The 15,270-nt window shown below is 52.2% G+C and overlaps 1 protein-coding gene across 1 annotated transcript in view; it reads right to left on the minus strand.

Annotated features, from left to right (window-relative positions):
- ACO2 (aconitase 2) overlaps positions 1–15,270 on the minus strand; it is a 54,071-nt gene that overhangs the window by 5,777 nt on the left and 33,024 nt on the right. Inside the window, exons 4-13 of the mRNA XM_006150732.3 lie at positions 14,661–14,753; positions 9,319–9,477; positions 8,948–9,098; positions 7,887–7,991; positions 6,612–6,703; positions 4,621–4,726; positions 1,912–2,069; positions 1,666–1,739; positions 1,014–1,125; positions 75–197 (exon numbers count right to left, since the gene is read on the minus strand). Coding sequence (XP_006150794.1) covers positions 75–197; positions 1,014–1,125; positions 1,666–1,739; positions 1,912–2,069; positions 4,621–4,726; positions 6,612–6,703; positions 7,887–7,991; positions 8,948–9,098; positions 9,319–9,477; positions 14,661–14,753 — 1,173 coding nt within the window. The remainder of the gene's footprint in view (positions 1–74; positions 198–1,013; positions 1,126–1,665; positions 1,740–1,911; positions 2,070–4,620; positions 4,727–6,611; positions 6,704–7,886; positions 7,992–8,947; positions 9,099–9,318; positions 9,478–14,660; positions 14,754–15,270) is intronic.

Raw genomic sequence — 15,270 nt, forward strand, 5'->3', positions numbered from 1 at the left:
GTCCTGGCCACAGGGCAACTGGAAGGAGCCCGAGACACCTGGGCCCGGCAGCAGAGGGTAGCGCGCCTGCTCACCGCTCGGGGAAGCTCGTCTGCATCCGGAGCCTCCAGCTTGAACTTCTTGCCGTCCTTGCCTGTCAGGAAGTCAGTCTCCGGGTTGAACTTGAGGGTTCCTGCGATGGCCAGGGCTGTAACAATCTGAGAGGCAGGCGGCAAATTTGTTAGGAAGCAGCCAACACCACTCTCGTCCCCCTACCCCAGCAGAAGCCCAGACTGGAAACAGTGGATGCCAGGAAATTTCCATGTTCCCCCCGACCCACTGTTCCTTGGAGGCCTGAGCTGCAGGACTGTTTCGGGGACTATGGGCTGCTGGGCCAACAGAGGCCTCAGGAACCCAAGGGCCACCTGGCTGGGGCTAGAGCTCAGCACCCTCCTTGGGGCCAGGCCTGCACTGGGTGCCTCCTCTGCCCTGGTGGGTGGCCTGAGGCCCTGGCACAGAAGTGCTGTGATGAGAATGTTCCTAAGTGGGTGGCACACTGGGACACGGGAGGCGCCCTTCCTGCACTCGCTCAGCTAAATGTGTTCCTGGGACAGTCCTGTAAATCATCGTTCGGGAGACTGTTACGTGCCCACAGTGGCTGGGGCTGTACCCTCCAAGTACCTGAGGTGCACTTGGGGCTGGTGATGGTAGCGAGGCCTGACCTGTGTTCAAATCCCACCTTGGGTCAGAAACCACAAAGGCTCCACATACTTCCTAGTGGGACCCTGACACAGAGCAATGGGGCACAGAGAAGGCACACGAGCACGCCAAGCTCGCACAGCTAGTTAAAGGCAGGGCTGGGATCTGTTGCAGGTGGTGAGATTCCAGATTCCATGGTCAGTCACTGCTAAATATCTCGCCATCCGGTGATGGAAACCAGCAGGGACACCCCGGGGGACAAGATGCCGGGGCTAGACCGTCCCCGCCCCTTTCCCCCACTCCTGGACCAGCCAGGTACAGGGAGGCAGGCTCACCTCTGGGGATGTGACAAAGGCATGAGTCTCAGGGTTCGCATCGTTGCGGCCTGTGAAGTTCCTATTGTAGGAGGTGACGATTGTGTTCTTCTCCCCCTTCTTGATATCCTTTCTGCAGGGTCAGAGAGGACAGGGTTACTGGGCGCCTTGTCACCAAGCCTGTCTTGAGGCCAGAAAGGCCGAGCTCCTGTGGCATATGCCCCACCAGTGACAGAGGAGGGGGAAATGGGAAGACCCTGAAAATGCTGCCTCCGACCAGGGATGCATGGGGCAGGAGGGAGCCTTAGGATCACTGGGCCTTGCCTGAGACCAGACTTAGGACAGAGCCAGAGCCCAGGCCAAGGCCTGAACTTTTGGGCCTGGGCCTGGGCCTACCCCCTACCTAGTGGCTCCATCAGAGCCCCGGGCTGAGTCCATGAGGATGAGGCCTCGCTGGATCCCTCCTGCCAGCTCAAGCTTCAACTGAGTGGCCACTTAATGCCTCTGTACTTCCAGCCGGACTTCCCAGGGAGGTTCAGGACAGTCAGAACACGCAGCAGGCCCCAGAGCTGGAAGCCACAGGCTTCTCCCCACACTCGCCTAATGGCTCCCCTCACCGTCCGAGTCTCCCTCCCAGTACACAAGGGGTTGTCGTATTAGAGGTGTGTTTTACCTGTCCCATTGGCCAATGCACGGGCCACAGGCGTTGGCCAGGACGATGCCACCCACATCCCTCAGGATCTGTGCCTGTAGGGGAGAGGAGCACAGGGCACTGTCGGGCGCAGGAAATGTCTCATGGGAAGGAGTGTCAGCAGTGTGCAGGCTGAGGAGCTGTTGCTGGGCCCTGCTGACTGCCCTGAGGCCACAGTACTGGGCGGCCGGTGGGGAGAGGAGCAGGGCAGGGCATATGGACACTCACATAGCCGTCCCGCTCAATGGTGGCACGGATCTGCTCAGAGCCTGGTGTGATGGTGAACTGGGACTTGCATTTGAGCCCATGGGCCAGTGCCTGCCTGGCCACAGCTGCCGAACGCCCCATGTCCTCGTAGCTTGAATTGGTGCAACTGCCGATCAGACCTGGCACAATAGGAATGGCGAGGTCAAGAAGAGACGGTGACCAGTTCTCTACCCGTCTATTACCCAGACCTGGTCAAGAGCTCACCAACTGGGTTGGACCACACGGTATTTTTTTTAACTTTATTTAATTTGACCAGAGAGGGAGTGTGTGTGTGTGTGTGTGTGTGTGTGTGTGTGTGAGAGAGAGAGAGAGAGAGAGAGAGAGTAGTAGAGTAAGAAAGCAAGCTGCCAGGTCCGGGACTCGAACCACAGTCAGCCCTGTGGGAGTCTAGTACCTTTAACCACCATGCCACCTGCCGGGGCCAAGGATCACACTGTTTTCAGCAGTGAGAGCAATGTAACTATCCATCAGTGAAGAACAGACTTCTCAGGACCCAGTCATCTGAGGGGAGACACTGTAATGACCAATCACCGTTCGTGTCGTAATCCACTTTCCACCAGTGTCAAATGCCCGTGTGTACGTCAGAGGCTTGTACAACTGTGCAGTGTGATCACTGTGGGGCAGGGGCTGATGGGAGAGGTTTATTTTCCTTTTACACTCTTGTATTTTTTCTTTTTTAAAAAACTACTTCAGGAACCAGCAGTTAGCATAATGGCTGTTGCTGGACTCCCACGTAGTCGACCGTGGTTCGTGTCCCGTGCCCGGTGGCTTGAAACTCACACCGGGTGCGTGTGCGTGCAAGAGAATGGAGGAGAAGGGATTGCGGCGTGACCATCCCCCCGGGGAGTGATTTCTCGCTTTCTGTCTCTATGTCTCTCTCTGTCTGTCTGGCGCGCGCACGTGCCATATAGCAAAAACCTCTCCAAAAAAATTTTAAAATCCTGCTTTATAGGGACCAGCAGGTGGCATGGTGGTTAAGGTGCTGGACACTCCCACATGGCCAACCATGGTTCAAGTCCCGGACCTGGTGGCTTGCTTTCTCACCTTCCCTCTTGCTGGCAAGACAAGAGACAGAAAGTTAGAAATCACTCACTGGAGGGGATGGCCATGCCACAGTCCCTTCTCCATTATATCGGAATTTTGGGCACATATGCACACACATCTGGTCTGTTTTAAGCTGCCGGGTCTGGGACTCAAACTGTGGTTGGCCAAATGGGAGTCCATAATGTAACCATTATGCCATCTGCTGATCCCAAGGAGTCTAGCACCTTAATCACCACACCACCTGCTGGTCCCTCAAAATTTCTTTTTGTTAAGTTTATTAGGGAGCCAGCACTCTCACATAGTGGACCGCAGTCGAGTCCTGGAACAGGTAGCTTGAAAATGAAGGTGCACATGCGTGCATGCCCAAGATCCTGGGAGGAGAACGAAGAAGGGATTGCAACGTGGCCATCCTTCTCGGGGTGATTTCTCACTTTCCCTCTTACTGTCTCTATCTCCAGCGAGTGCACGAGCTCTAAGAAAAAAAAAATTCTTCAAAATAAATAAACAAATAGTTCATCAGTTACTGAAGACATCAATAAAAGCTGAAAGACATCACACCATCTATAAAGACAGTCTTATCAATTCTGCAATTTCTTTTTAAAAAATATTTTTTTAAAAATTGTATTATTATTTTTAATTTGATCATAGAGAGAAGGGGAAAGTGAGAAGGCAAGCGGCCAGGTCCAGGACTCAAACCACAGTTGGCCATGTAGGAGTTCAGTGGCTTAACCACTATACCACCTGCTGGCCCTGTGCAACTTGTTTTCTAATTACTAAACCACTGAAGATTTTTAAAAATTTACTGCAGCTTATAGGAGTGACACAATACATAACACTTACTTTATGCTAGGCACTAGACAGGTTTTCTCACATCTTAACTCATCATTCCTCCCACCAAGTTTAAAGGTGCAAGGACGACTTTAAACTTGAAACTGCTGTTTTATACCTGGGGAACCAGTGCACAGAGGGTAAAGAGGCCTGCTCAGGGTCACCTGGCTAGTCAGTGGCAGAGATAGGACTCAAGCTCAGGCCATTTGGTTCCAAGCTCCAAAGTGATGCTAACATGCCAGTACGCCAGCATTTGTAAAGAAGGTAAATAAAGCAGTCGGGTCTGCGTGACCGAATGTTGTTACAGCAGAGAAATGTATGCACGCGTATGCACATACAGAGAAATGGCACGCCTCTCAGAGAGCTCCTGGAGCTTATTATTTCTGGTTGGGGGTTGAGAATGGGGTGTTTTAAAGTTCTTGTCTGGCAATATTCTCTACGATAAGCATGTTTTATTTTACACTAAGAAAAAATAATTTTTTTAAAAAGCTATAAAGGGCCAGCAGGAGGCAAGGTAGTTGAGGCACTGGGCTCCCAGCTGGCTGACCATGGTTCGTGTCCTGGATCTGGCAGCTTACTTTCTTTCACTTTCTCTCTGGTGAGCGCATGTGCCCTATTGCTAATTAAGATATAGTAACAATAAATAAAATAAATAAATCTTTACCCAAAAAAGGTATAAAGAAAAGGCTATTTCAGAAGGAGCCTGCTTTGCTAGCATGGGAAGCACATGGGCTACCTACAGTCTGGGCAGAGTTGCGGCACGTGACCTGTGAAACCAATGGTGTGTGAGGTGCTCACCCACTCGAATGTCCAGGGGCCATCCTTCCTTCTCTGCCACACTGCCCACTTCTGCCACAGGGTGGGCCAGGTCGGGGGTGAAGGGCCCATTGATGTGCGGCTTCAGCTGAAGGAACGAAGATGCAAAGAGCAGAGAGAGAGAGAGAGAAATAACAAATCTTGGAGTGTGAACAGCTCTATGTGTTGCTTCATCAGGTATCTAGAGAGGGAGGCCAGCAATAGCCCTCAGGGCCTGGACCTCGGCCCTGGAACCCCTGGGCAGTAGGTCCTGCACATGCCCCAGTTCCCAGGATTCCTTCAGCTCTACAAGGCTGGACCTGTCTCCACTCTGCAGATGATGGGATGAGGCTCAGGAGTGACGTCCCTACAGGAGATGGCAAGAGTGTGAAGAATCAAGGTCTCGGGAACCAGCAGTTAGCGTAATGGCTATGTTGCTGGACTCCCACATAGTCGGCCACAGTTCATATCCCGGACTGGGTGGCTTAAAACTCACACTGGGCGCGAGTGCGTGCATGCCCAAGATCCCGAGAGGAGAATGGAGGAGAAGGGATTGCAGTGTGGCCACCCCCACTGGGGGGGTGATTTCTCGCTTTCTGTCTCTCTGTCTCTCTCTGTCTGTCTGGCGAGCGCAAGTGCCCTATAGCGAAAACCTCCGAGCAAGCTCCTAAAAGAAAAACCCCCAAAAAAAAAAAAAAAAAAAAAAAAAAAAAAAAACACAAGGTCTCCCTTACTATGCTGCTTTTAGAATCTTAGGACAGGGGACCAGCAGATGGCATAACTGTTATGTCACTGGACTCCCACATGGCTGACGAGTCCAGTGGTTCGAGTCCCAGACTTGGAGCTTGCAACTCATGCTGGTGGGCATGTGTGCATGTGTGCCCAAAATCCTGAGAGGAGAAATGGAAGAGAAAGGATTGTGGCATTGCCATTCCCTCTGGGGGTGGTGGTGGTGGTGGTGGTGGTAGTGATTTCTCACTTTCTGTCTCTCTGTCTCTCCTACGAGCATACATGCCTTATAGCAAAACTCTCTTAAAAAAAAAAAAAAAGAATCTTAAGACAAAAATGTACTTAGGCCAGCTGTTTTATAGTGCTAATCCTTGTTAAGAAATATGAAGCACTGAGGAAAGTGCCTGGCACACAGCAAACACCAAATAAACGGTAGCAATTGTCATTACATGAATGAACCTTAAGTTTTGCAACGGTGTTATAGAAGAGCCAGGATTTGGGGCCAGCAGATGGTGGAGCAGTTACGTCGCTGGACTGCAATTTGAGTCCCAAACCTGGTGGCTTCAAACTTATGCCAGGTACGTTTGCATGCGTGCCCAAGATCCCACAAAAATGAAGGGATTGCAGTGTGACCACCCCCCTTGGGGGGTGATTTCCTCTGTCTCTCTCTGGCAAGCACGTGTGTCCTCATAGCAAAAATCGCTCTTAGGAAAAAAAAAAGAAGGGGCCAGCAGATGGTGTTATGGTTAAGGTGCTAGATACTCCTACAGGGCCAACCATAGTTCGAGCCCGAGACCTGGTGGCTTGCTTTCTCATTTTCCCTTCCTTTCTCTCTCTGTGTGTCTCTCTCTGGTCAAATTAAAATGAATTAATGAATAAATACAATTAAATAATTCTTTAAAAAAGGAAGAAGAGCCAGGATTTGAACTCATGTAGATTGGCTTCTGATCAGGTCTCAGGATGCCAAACCCTGCTCAGAAGTTGCCCTCTGAGCTCTGACAAGGCACACCCCAGGGAGAAATCCTGGCTGAGGTGGGGCACACTGACACCAGTTTTTGACTCACTAGCCCAAGCCATTCTGTTCTCCCATGGCTCTATTTCCTCCCTCCCTACCCCTCCATTCCTCTATTTCTGCCTGATTCAGGCAACAGTTTCCAGGGACACTGGGGAGCCCAGGGCCCACAAGCCCTGTTTAGTTTTCAGTAGTGACAAGAAAGTAGTGTCCCCACCCACAGAAATTCCTGGAACTCCATTCTCCTCCTCACCTCACTGAGGTTAATTTCAATCAGTTGGTCATAATGGCAGCCAGGATCAGGTACCAAGTGATCCTTGAATTCATCAGCCAGATTAGCAATGTCTGAAACCAACAAGGGAAGAGATTGAAGCATGTGAAATGGAAATTGGTCTTGCAAGTCCATCCATCCATCCAATCATCCATCCATCTGAGCCAAGTTACCCGGTACCTGCCAAACAGCAGGTCCCAGGCACTGACCAGACGGACAAAGAACAAAGCAAGCAGCACAGGACACTGCCTCTGCCCTCAAGGAGTTCATGGGCTAGTGAAGACGCCATGATGAACTGGAAGTTGTAATACGACAATACAGGGACACAGGAGAAGCACCAACTGAGCTTCAGAGTGGGGGACTTCCTGGAGAAGAGCTGAGCTTGCAAAGAGGACACCATTAGATCCAGAGCAGAGGGAAGGGCCTTCCAGGCAGGACTCCTGGAGCCCAGGGCTTTCCCTATGGCCACTCCCAAGTGCCCTGGCTCATCCCCCTTTACAGGCTCCAATACCCTCCTCCTCCTGAGCTTCAAAGCCACCATGCCAGATCCTCAGGGAAGTTGTTAGGGGAGGCTGGAAAAGTGGTTTGTTCCAAGTGTTTTTCTTCTTCCTCCTGCTATGCATGATAAATGAACAGAAGAGATCTGTGTCATTTCTGGAGCTTTCTGTAGAGGGCACCATGGACCAGACCAAGTAGGACCTGTCTGTATTCATTCAGTCCTCCTTCCAGGTGAAAGTAAATCCAATTCTGAGGTAGGACTACCTCAAACTTTTTTTTAATGAAAAAAATATTTTTAAAAAACTTATTTTTAATTCACAATGGAGTGGGGGATGGAAGAGAGAGACAGAAGCAGGGAAAGGAAGAGAGAAAAGCACTCTCACTAGGGTCTCACCAGGTCATGACTCCCTTCCTTCAGCTCGTCAGGATCTTGGGCACATCCATACAGGCCCAGCACATTTTAGGGACCTGAACCACAGTAGGCCATATGGCCTCCAGCACTGCAGTTGGAAACACTACCAACTATGCCATCTGGGGACTGGGTTCTGTCTCAAACTCTGATCCAAGCTTTTCGAGGTGCTGAAGAGAACTATGGACGCTCTCCTCGGAAACAAGCCCATACTCCCTAACTTCATGCTCCTGTAGGGACTTCTCGGAGCCAGTCTGGAGACCCCTGCCCTAAAGGGACAGGCACAGCTGTCTCCTGGAGGAACGTCAAAACAACAGCCCTGCACACACTACCCACCCCTGCCAGCTCACCTGCCCGGCCTGTCTTGCTCAGGTATTTCTTCATCCTGTGGTTGTAAGGGAACACTGAGGTGGTGGCCCCGATTTCTGCGCCCATGTTGCAGATTGTCGCCATGCCTGTGGAGAAACAGGGCCCGGGGACTGGCTAAGCAGCTGGGCACGACCTCAGCCCCTGCTAAATGTGTGTGCACATCTTCACCCCAGAGAGTCCAGGGAGCGCATCTCCTCTCAGGTTTCGTTCACAGCGCCACTTAGTGGCCACAGGCAGACTTGTCCCTGAAGACCCAGGGTTAAAACTAAAACCAGGGCCAGAGAAGAGAGGCCACTGGGCCAAAGCTCAGCAGCCTTGCTCTCAGAGTGGTCACCAGGAATGGACACACCTCCAGTGGATTCACCTCCAATAGCTGAGCCTGGTTTTGGACCTGGCCAGAACATCCCGACTGTCCCAGGTATAGAGTGAGCCTCCCGTCATTGCTGGGAGTACAGCAGTTCTATGGGGCTCCGGGGGAGCTGAGGTAGGCACCTGGGAAGTCTAGGCTAGATCATCTCTATGATGCGTTTGTTTCCATCTCCCTGGAGTTCTGAGGGCCCAGGCACTGAGGTCAGGTCGTCAGGAGGGAGGGGCAGGAAGGGCCAGTTTCTAGCTGGGCTCGGAGGCTAATAGGCCATAACCTCTAATCCAAGGGAAACGGGCAGGGCTCATACTCCAGCAGAGGAAGACGCTGCTTTGTGAATGAAGCCATGGCTTCAACTGCCATTCCCACCACCTCTGCTCTCTCTGGGGTTCTTCTGGATCACCAATGGCACCCAGTGCTATGGCTGGGGCCCAGCAGCAGACCTGGGCTGGCTCCTAACTATGCAGCCACAGGGAAGTTACCAGACTCCCTGAGGGCAGCCCCAGTCTTCTATTCAAGGAAGGCCCTGGAGTAGCCAATCGCTGAATCGTTTCCAATCCCCTCCACCTCTAAATCCCCAGGTTGACTGGATCATCTCAGAGGAAGACCACTCATTGCTTCTAAGCTCAGTACAGGCCCCATCAGGCCTGGTGTGGCATCTCCAGGGACCTTCCTCACCAGTGCAAGAGATGGAGTCAACACCAGGCCCATGGTACTCCACAATTGCACCTGTGCCACCTTTCACCGTGAGGATGCCTGCCACCTTCAGGATTACATCTTTGGGTGACGTCCAACCAGAGAGGGAGCCTGTCAGCTTCACGCCAATCACCTAAAGGGAAGGTCAGGTGAGACGGCGGTTACAGGTCCTGTGTGCCATGCACTAGCCGGGAAGCCCAGGAATCGCCGGCAGGCAGCCCATTTCCACTCCCTGCTCTCCTCCCAGAGACTCAAGGCTGCCCTCTCCCTCATCCCTTCTGGGACCCACAGCCTCCCATCATCCTCAGCAACCACTCCCAGTCAGCCCAGATGAATCTTTCCCTGCTCCTTACCTTGGGGCACTTCAGCTCCCAGGGGATCCCAGCCATGACATCCACAGCATCAGCACCCCCAACTCCAATGCAGATGCCCCCCAGGCCACCACCATTGGGGGTATGGGAGTCAGTGCCAATCAGGAGAACACCTGGGTATGCATAGTTTTCCAGAATGATCTGAAAAAGAATAGAAGATCTTAAGCTTAGAAGCCATAAGCAGAGATTGAAGGTAGGGCCCAAAAGGGGTCTGTCAAACTGCCCCCTTGACCAGGCCACCCAGTCACTCCTTCAGGATCGGATCGGGGGGAGCAGCCCTTTAATACAGACCATCTCCACGTGGTCAGAAAGAGTCAGTCTTGGGAAACGGGTAGCCTGGACTCATGGATAGCTCCCGTTGTGTGACTTGAGCCTATAAATGCCTCCCTGTTCCTCAGTTTTCTTCTTTGTAGCAAAGCAATACAAACACCACTAGCTTTTCTTTAAAAAAAAAAGAGAGGTTTTTGCTATAGAGCATGTGTGCTCGCCAGAGACACAGAGAGACAGAGACAGAAAGTGAGAAATTACCCCCTGGGGAGATGGCCACACTGCAATCTCTTCTCCATTCTCCTTGCAGGATTTTGGGCATGCATGCATTTGTACCCACCATGAATTTCAAGCCACTAAGTCTGGGACTCAAACTGCAGTTGGCCATGTGGGGGGTCCAGTGCTTTAACCACTGTGCCATCTGCTGGTCCCACACCCACGTCACCTTGGTCCCAGGATATGCCAAGAACCAGATAAACTGGCACGTAAGAGCCATGTCCTGGGCCCAGCCTCATGGCACAGTCAGTAGCGATCTCAGCTGCCGTGCTGGACGCCACTGTCAGCTTAAGAACAGGACATACCCGACATCTTGGTAAGCTGGGGAGCCTGGGAGAGGGTATCGCAGCGTGACGACACACTGTCGAGGGTGTTCCTCTCTCCCATGAGCACGCGCTATCATGAATAAAACAAGCAAACTTAAAAACAATGTGTCTTGGGGGAACCAGCAGTTAGCATAATGGCTATGTCACTGGACTCCCACGTAGTCGACCGCGGTTCGTGTCCCGGACCGGGTGGCTTAAAACTCACGCCGGGTGCATGTGCGTGCGTGCCCAAGATCCCGAGAGGAGGATGGAGGAGAACGGATTGCGGCGAGCAGTTAGCATAATGGCTATGTCACTGGACTCCCACGTAGTCGACCGCGGTTCGTGTCCCGGACCGGGTGGCTTAAAACTCACGCCGGGTGCATGTGCGTGCGTGCCCAAGATCCCGAGAGGAGAATGGAGGAGAACGGATTGCGGCGTGACCATCCCCCCTGGGGGGTGATTTCTCGCTTTCTGTCTCTATGTCTGTCTCTGTCTGTCTGGCGAGCGCACGCGCCCTACAGTAAAAATCTCTCAAAAAAAACCCAAAACAAACAAAAACAATGTGTCTTGGTACAGACAGTTGTGCAGTAACAAATATGATCTAGGCTGGTTGAGGCTGGGAGTGGACTGTGGCATAAAGATCCTTTTGAGGGTGCTGTTTTTCTTTATCTCTCTCATTGAAGAAAGAAAAAACAGAAAGGGAGGGGAGGAGGGAAGGAAAAGAGAGGAAGATGACACTTCCCCAGCCTCAGCATCCTGCAGGTGGCCCTGGAGTGACTTGTCAAGGACAGGTGAGGACCTGTCTCACCACCGGCCCTATTTCGTAGTATTCCCTGCATCCAGGCACTCCTAGTTGGGAAGGTGGCAGGGGTGGGGGTAAAAAAACAGAGGATGAGGCAGGCAGTGGAGGTAAATGCAACCCTGCCCACCATCACACTCCTGGAAAGCCCTAGGGTCCCATGCCCTGTGCCTTGGGTCCGAGTTCCAGGCCCATTTCCTACTAGTGGTTTGTAGGACCTTGGCAAGTCACTTTGCTTCTCCAGGACACAGTTCCCTCTTCTCTAAAATTAGCTGGCCCTCCCATGGTGGCCCAGTGGTAGAGCAACACCCCGCAGGCCAGCCTGTGCATGCAGGGGTGCAAATGTGTGTCCGTGACCCTGATTGGCTGGGAAGGACTGGGGGAGTGGGGTTGTGGTGTGAGACCACCTAGGATGTTTGTCTTTCTCATTCTCGCCCCTCCTTTCCTCTTTCTCATGAAATAAATAAATTAGAAAAAAAAAAAGGAGCTGACAATAGGGCTCACCTCAGTGGGTCACTGAAGTCATGTACATTAAGCCTATAACAAAGCCCAGGGGGGTACAGGCTGAGCATCCCTCATCTGAAAATTAAAGATCTGGAATCTTGAACACCACCAGGATGCCACAGTGGAATATTCCACACCGGTCCCATGTGGTGGGCGGCAGTCCAACGCTGCAGTACAGAAATACCGTATGAAACCACCTTCAGGCTGTGTGTATGAGCTACACGAACCATACGTAAATAAGCCGGTCCTATCCCCAGGATCTCTCGTTATATAAATCCAAGTGTTCCGAAATCCAAAACATCCTCTGGTCCTAAGCATTTTGATTATGGGATACTCAACCTATTTTTTTATTATTTTGCAGCGAGATCCTTCAGCTGAAGCGTGTTGCTCATCTGTCATATGTGAGGACAAACGAGAGCAGAAATGTGACAGTGACAGCTCTATGTGCTGTCAGGACTGACTGAAGGGTGCGTAGCCTCCCTGGAATATCACAGAAGCCCCAGAGCCCCTGCCCCGGGCTAGGCTCCTGCCTGGCAGACTCAGCAAGGTACAGGCTGTTTGGCCTTGGGGTCGGGGCAGGAAGTGAGCAGGCCAGGTTTCTTCCCCGGCAGCGCAGCAGGGGGCTGGGAAGAACAGGTGAAGCACCTTTTTCTATGCCCGTCCCACCTTGGCTCAGCCACATGCAGTGTGACACCTGTTAATCCCTAAAGCTGCTTGAGCTTGTAAAAGTTCGATCCATGAAGACAGACACTTAGTAGTCAGGGTGACCCATGTGCAGACACAGAGAGGTTAATGCAGACAAGGGCCTGCAGAAAGTGTCGCAATGGGGTTCTCTGTGGCAGTGACCTCTGCAGTCTGTGGACATGGCTGGGCGGATGGGGGTGAGGGAAGGAGAGAACTGAGCTTTAGGCTGGACTAACACCTAAAACACAAAACTGGAAATTCGGTCTCCCACGAAACACACATGTACCCTAGGACCTATTCTTTTTTCTTTTAGTTACTTATTATTATTGTTAAAGATTTATTTATTTATTCACTCATCCCTTCATTTTTTAATTTGACCAGAGACAGACAGAGAGAGAGAGAGGAAAGTGAGAAAGCAAGCCACCAGGTCCAGGACTTGAACCATGGTCAGCCATGTGGCACCTTAACCACCATGCCACCTGCTGGTCCCATTATTATTTATTATTATTTTTTAATTTGACCAGAAAGAGAGAGAGGGAGAATGAGAAAACAAGCTGCCAGTTTCAGAACTCAAACAGTGGTTGGTCACGTGGGAGTCTAGTGCTTTAACCGTCGTGCCACCTGCCAGCCCCCAGTAAGGACCTATTCTCTACTGACCTGGCCCTAGGCCCAGAGCTAGAGAGGAGTAAATATGCCACAGTCCCTTTCTCCACTAAGCACACAGCCCAGGGGAGAAAGCACTTGGCAGACAAAGGGAACAGTGTGAAAGGGTCCCATGGAGGATCCCACAAGGGAGCACTATGCTGGGCATGAGGAGGGCCAGGGAGACATCACAGAAGAAGCAAAGGTGGAGTCGGCTCTACTGGGCCAGCTGGGAACAGATTTTCAAGGTGGAGGAAAAGGGATTAGGTTTGACTTGAGTCAACGCTGTTGGTGGCCTGACACTGAGGACAGGGAAGGTGCACAGTACTCACACAGTCTTTTTAAAGGAATGAATATATCAGAGGCTGAATTCTCAGCAGGCAGCCAATGACAGGTCACACCCGAAACGTCAACCCAGAAGCTTGCCTGAAAGGCCCTGGCATTTGTACTAGGTGGGATGAGGGACATCTAGACTGGGATGCCCTTCAAAACAAAAGGCCAGGGCTGGGGCCATCCAACTCCCTAGACCTGTGTGGTGAGGCTTTCTGGCTCCTGCAGGCTAATGTGACCTGCCTTTCACAGGCAGCCCCTCCCAAAGGGCGATGGCTTGAAAGGGCAGAGCAGTGATCCTCGGTGGCTCTGGTTTCAGAGTGGGACAGCACCAGAGCCCATGCAGATTGGATTACAGCCTGACTCAGCTCTATCTTGAAGGAGGCCCGGGATGCAGATGGGGAGAAGGGTCACCTTGGGAAGGTGCACAGGCAGGTTTCGTGCATACAAGATCGTAATGGATAGATGCCCAGGAGTGGTCCCTAACAGTCACCTCAAAAAAAAAAGCAAGGCACCACTCTCCCCAGCAACACACTGTCTCACATACACTTGCACTTACAGAGGAAAAACCATCTACTGAAAGACTCCGTCCCCGGGAGACCCGAGCATGGCCACGTGCACCACAAAGGGGCTGAAGGAATCAGGTGTGTTGTGTGCAAGCTGAGCAGAGCTCACAGTGGCAGGAGTGGGAACAAGAGGCCACGGAGGTGCAGGGCACTCGCCCCGGGCCAGACCGCCTGCCTGCAGATCCTGGTTCCAGCCTGCCCGCCGGATGTCCTTAGGCACGCATACCATCTGCTCTGAGCCTCAGTTTCCTCATCCGTAAGGTGCAGGTGATAAACCCACCCACCTCACAGTGAGCACTGACTATGTTTAAGCCTAGCTGAGTGCTAACCTAGCACTGACCACAGTATGTGCTCATCGAATGTCAACCATCCTAGCTACAAGGTCTAACACTTGGAGGGAACAACACAAAAACGCCCTAGGTGGGACCAGCAGTTGGCGTAATGGCTATGTCGCTGGACTCCCACATAGTCGACCGCGGTTTGAGTCCCGGACCCGGTGGCTTAAACTCATGTCGGGCGTGTGTGCATGCGTGCCCAAGATCCCGAGAGGAAAATGGAGGAGAAGGGATTGCGGCGTGGCCATCCCCCCTGTGGGGGTGATTTCTCGCTTTCTGTCTCTCTCTCTCTTTCTGGCGAGCGCACGCACCCTATTGCAAAAGCCTCTCCAAAAAAGGAAAAACAAAAACAAAAAACGCCCTACGTTACAGTTTGCAGGAGTGATGGGTACAGAGGCAAGCTCCAAAGGAAGTTCAGGAACCTGTCAAACTTACAGTGCAGCTACCTGGGTAGAGAGAGGGCCAGCCTTAATTTCTCACACAGAGAATGAGAATATATAACTCGACATAATGAAAATTAATTTATAGACAAAGGAGGCAGAGCCCAGGAGCTGAGTGAGAGGCCCTCCAGCCCCCTCGGCACTCCCAGAGGAGTGGGCTGTGCCCACTTTACCTGGTGGATGATCCCAGATCCTGGCTTCCAGAAGCCCACACCGTACTTGGCACCTGCAGTTGCCAGGAAATTGTACACTTCTTGGTTTATGTCCTGTTAAGACAGATCAATAACTAGGTCATTTGTGACAGTTTGCATCTGGGGTGCTCCTGCGTTGCCCTCCCCCACCCCCGGATTCTGACACGCAGCACTGTGAGGACAGGCACTCTCTTGGAGACCTTCTAAAAATAACTGCCAAAGGATTTGGACATCAGCCCACTCCCAGGACTGACGAGGAAGGCCCTGGAGAAAGATGGGAGTAGGGAGAGAGCCCCAGCCCTGTGACACTGCCCAGGGCAGTGGGTCTAGAACAAGTCCCTGCCCTGGGTCTCAGTTTCCTTATTTGTGCAACACACTGGGTGAAATGATCACCCAGGGTCCCTCTGGCATTCAAGTCTCCAGCCAAAGGCGGTAATGAAGGGGCGTGCCATAGCAGGACGGCCTGACTGGGACAGGGCTGCGGGCAAGGGGAGGACAGTAAAGGGAAGCAGTGGGACCGAGTGGACATCCTGGTCCCACCGTGTGTGGGTGCGGCTTTTTCAGCCGCCCCCCCTGCCCCCTCTGTCCCTGG

This window comes from Tupaia chinensis, unplaced genomic scaffold (genome assembly GCF_000334495.1).
Source record: "Tupaia chinensis unplaced genomic scaffold, TupChi_1.0 Scaffold000294_5, whole genome shotgun sequence".
Classification (NCBI taxonomy): domain Eukaryota; kingdom Metazoa; phylum Chordata; class Mammalia; order Scandentia; family Tupaiidae; genus Tupaia; species Tupaia belangeri.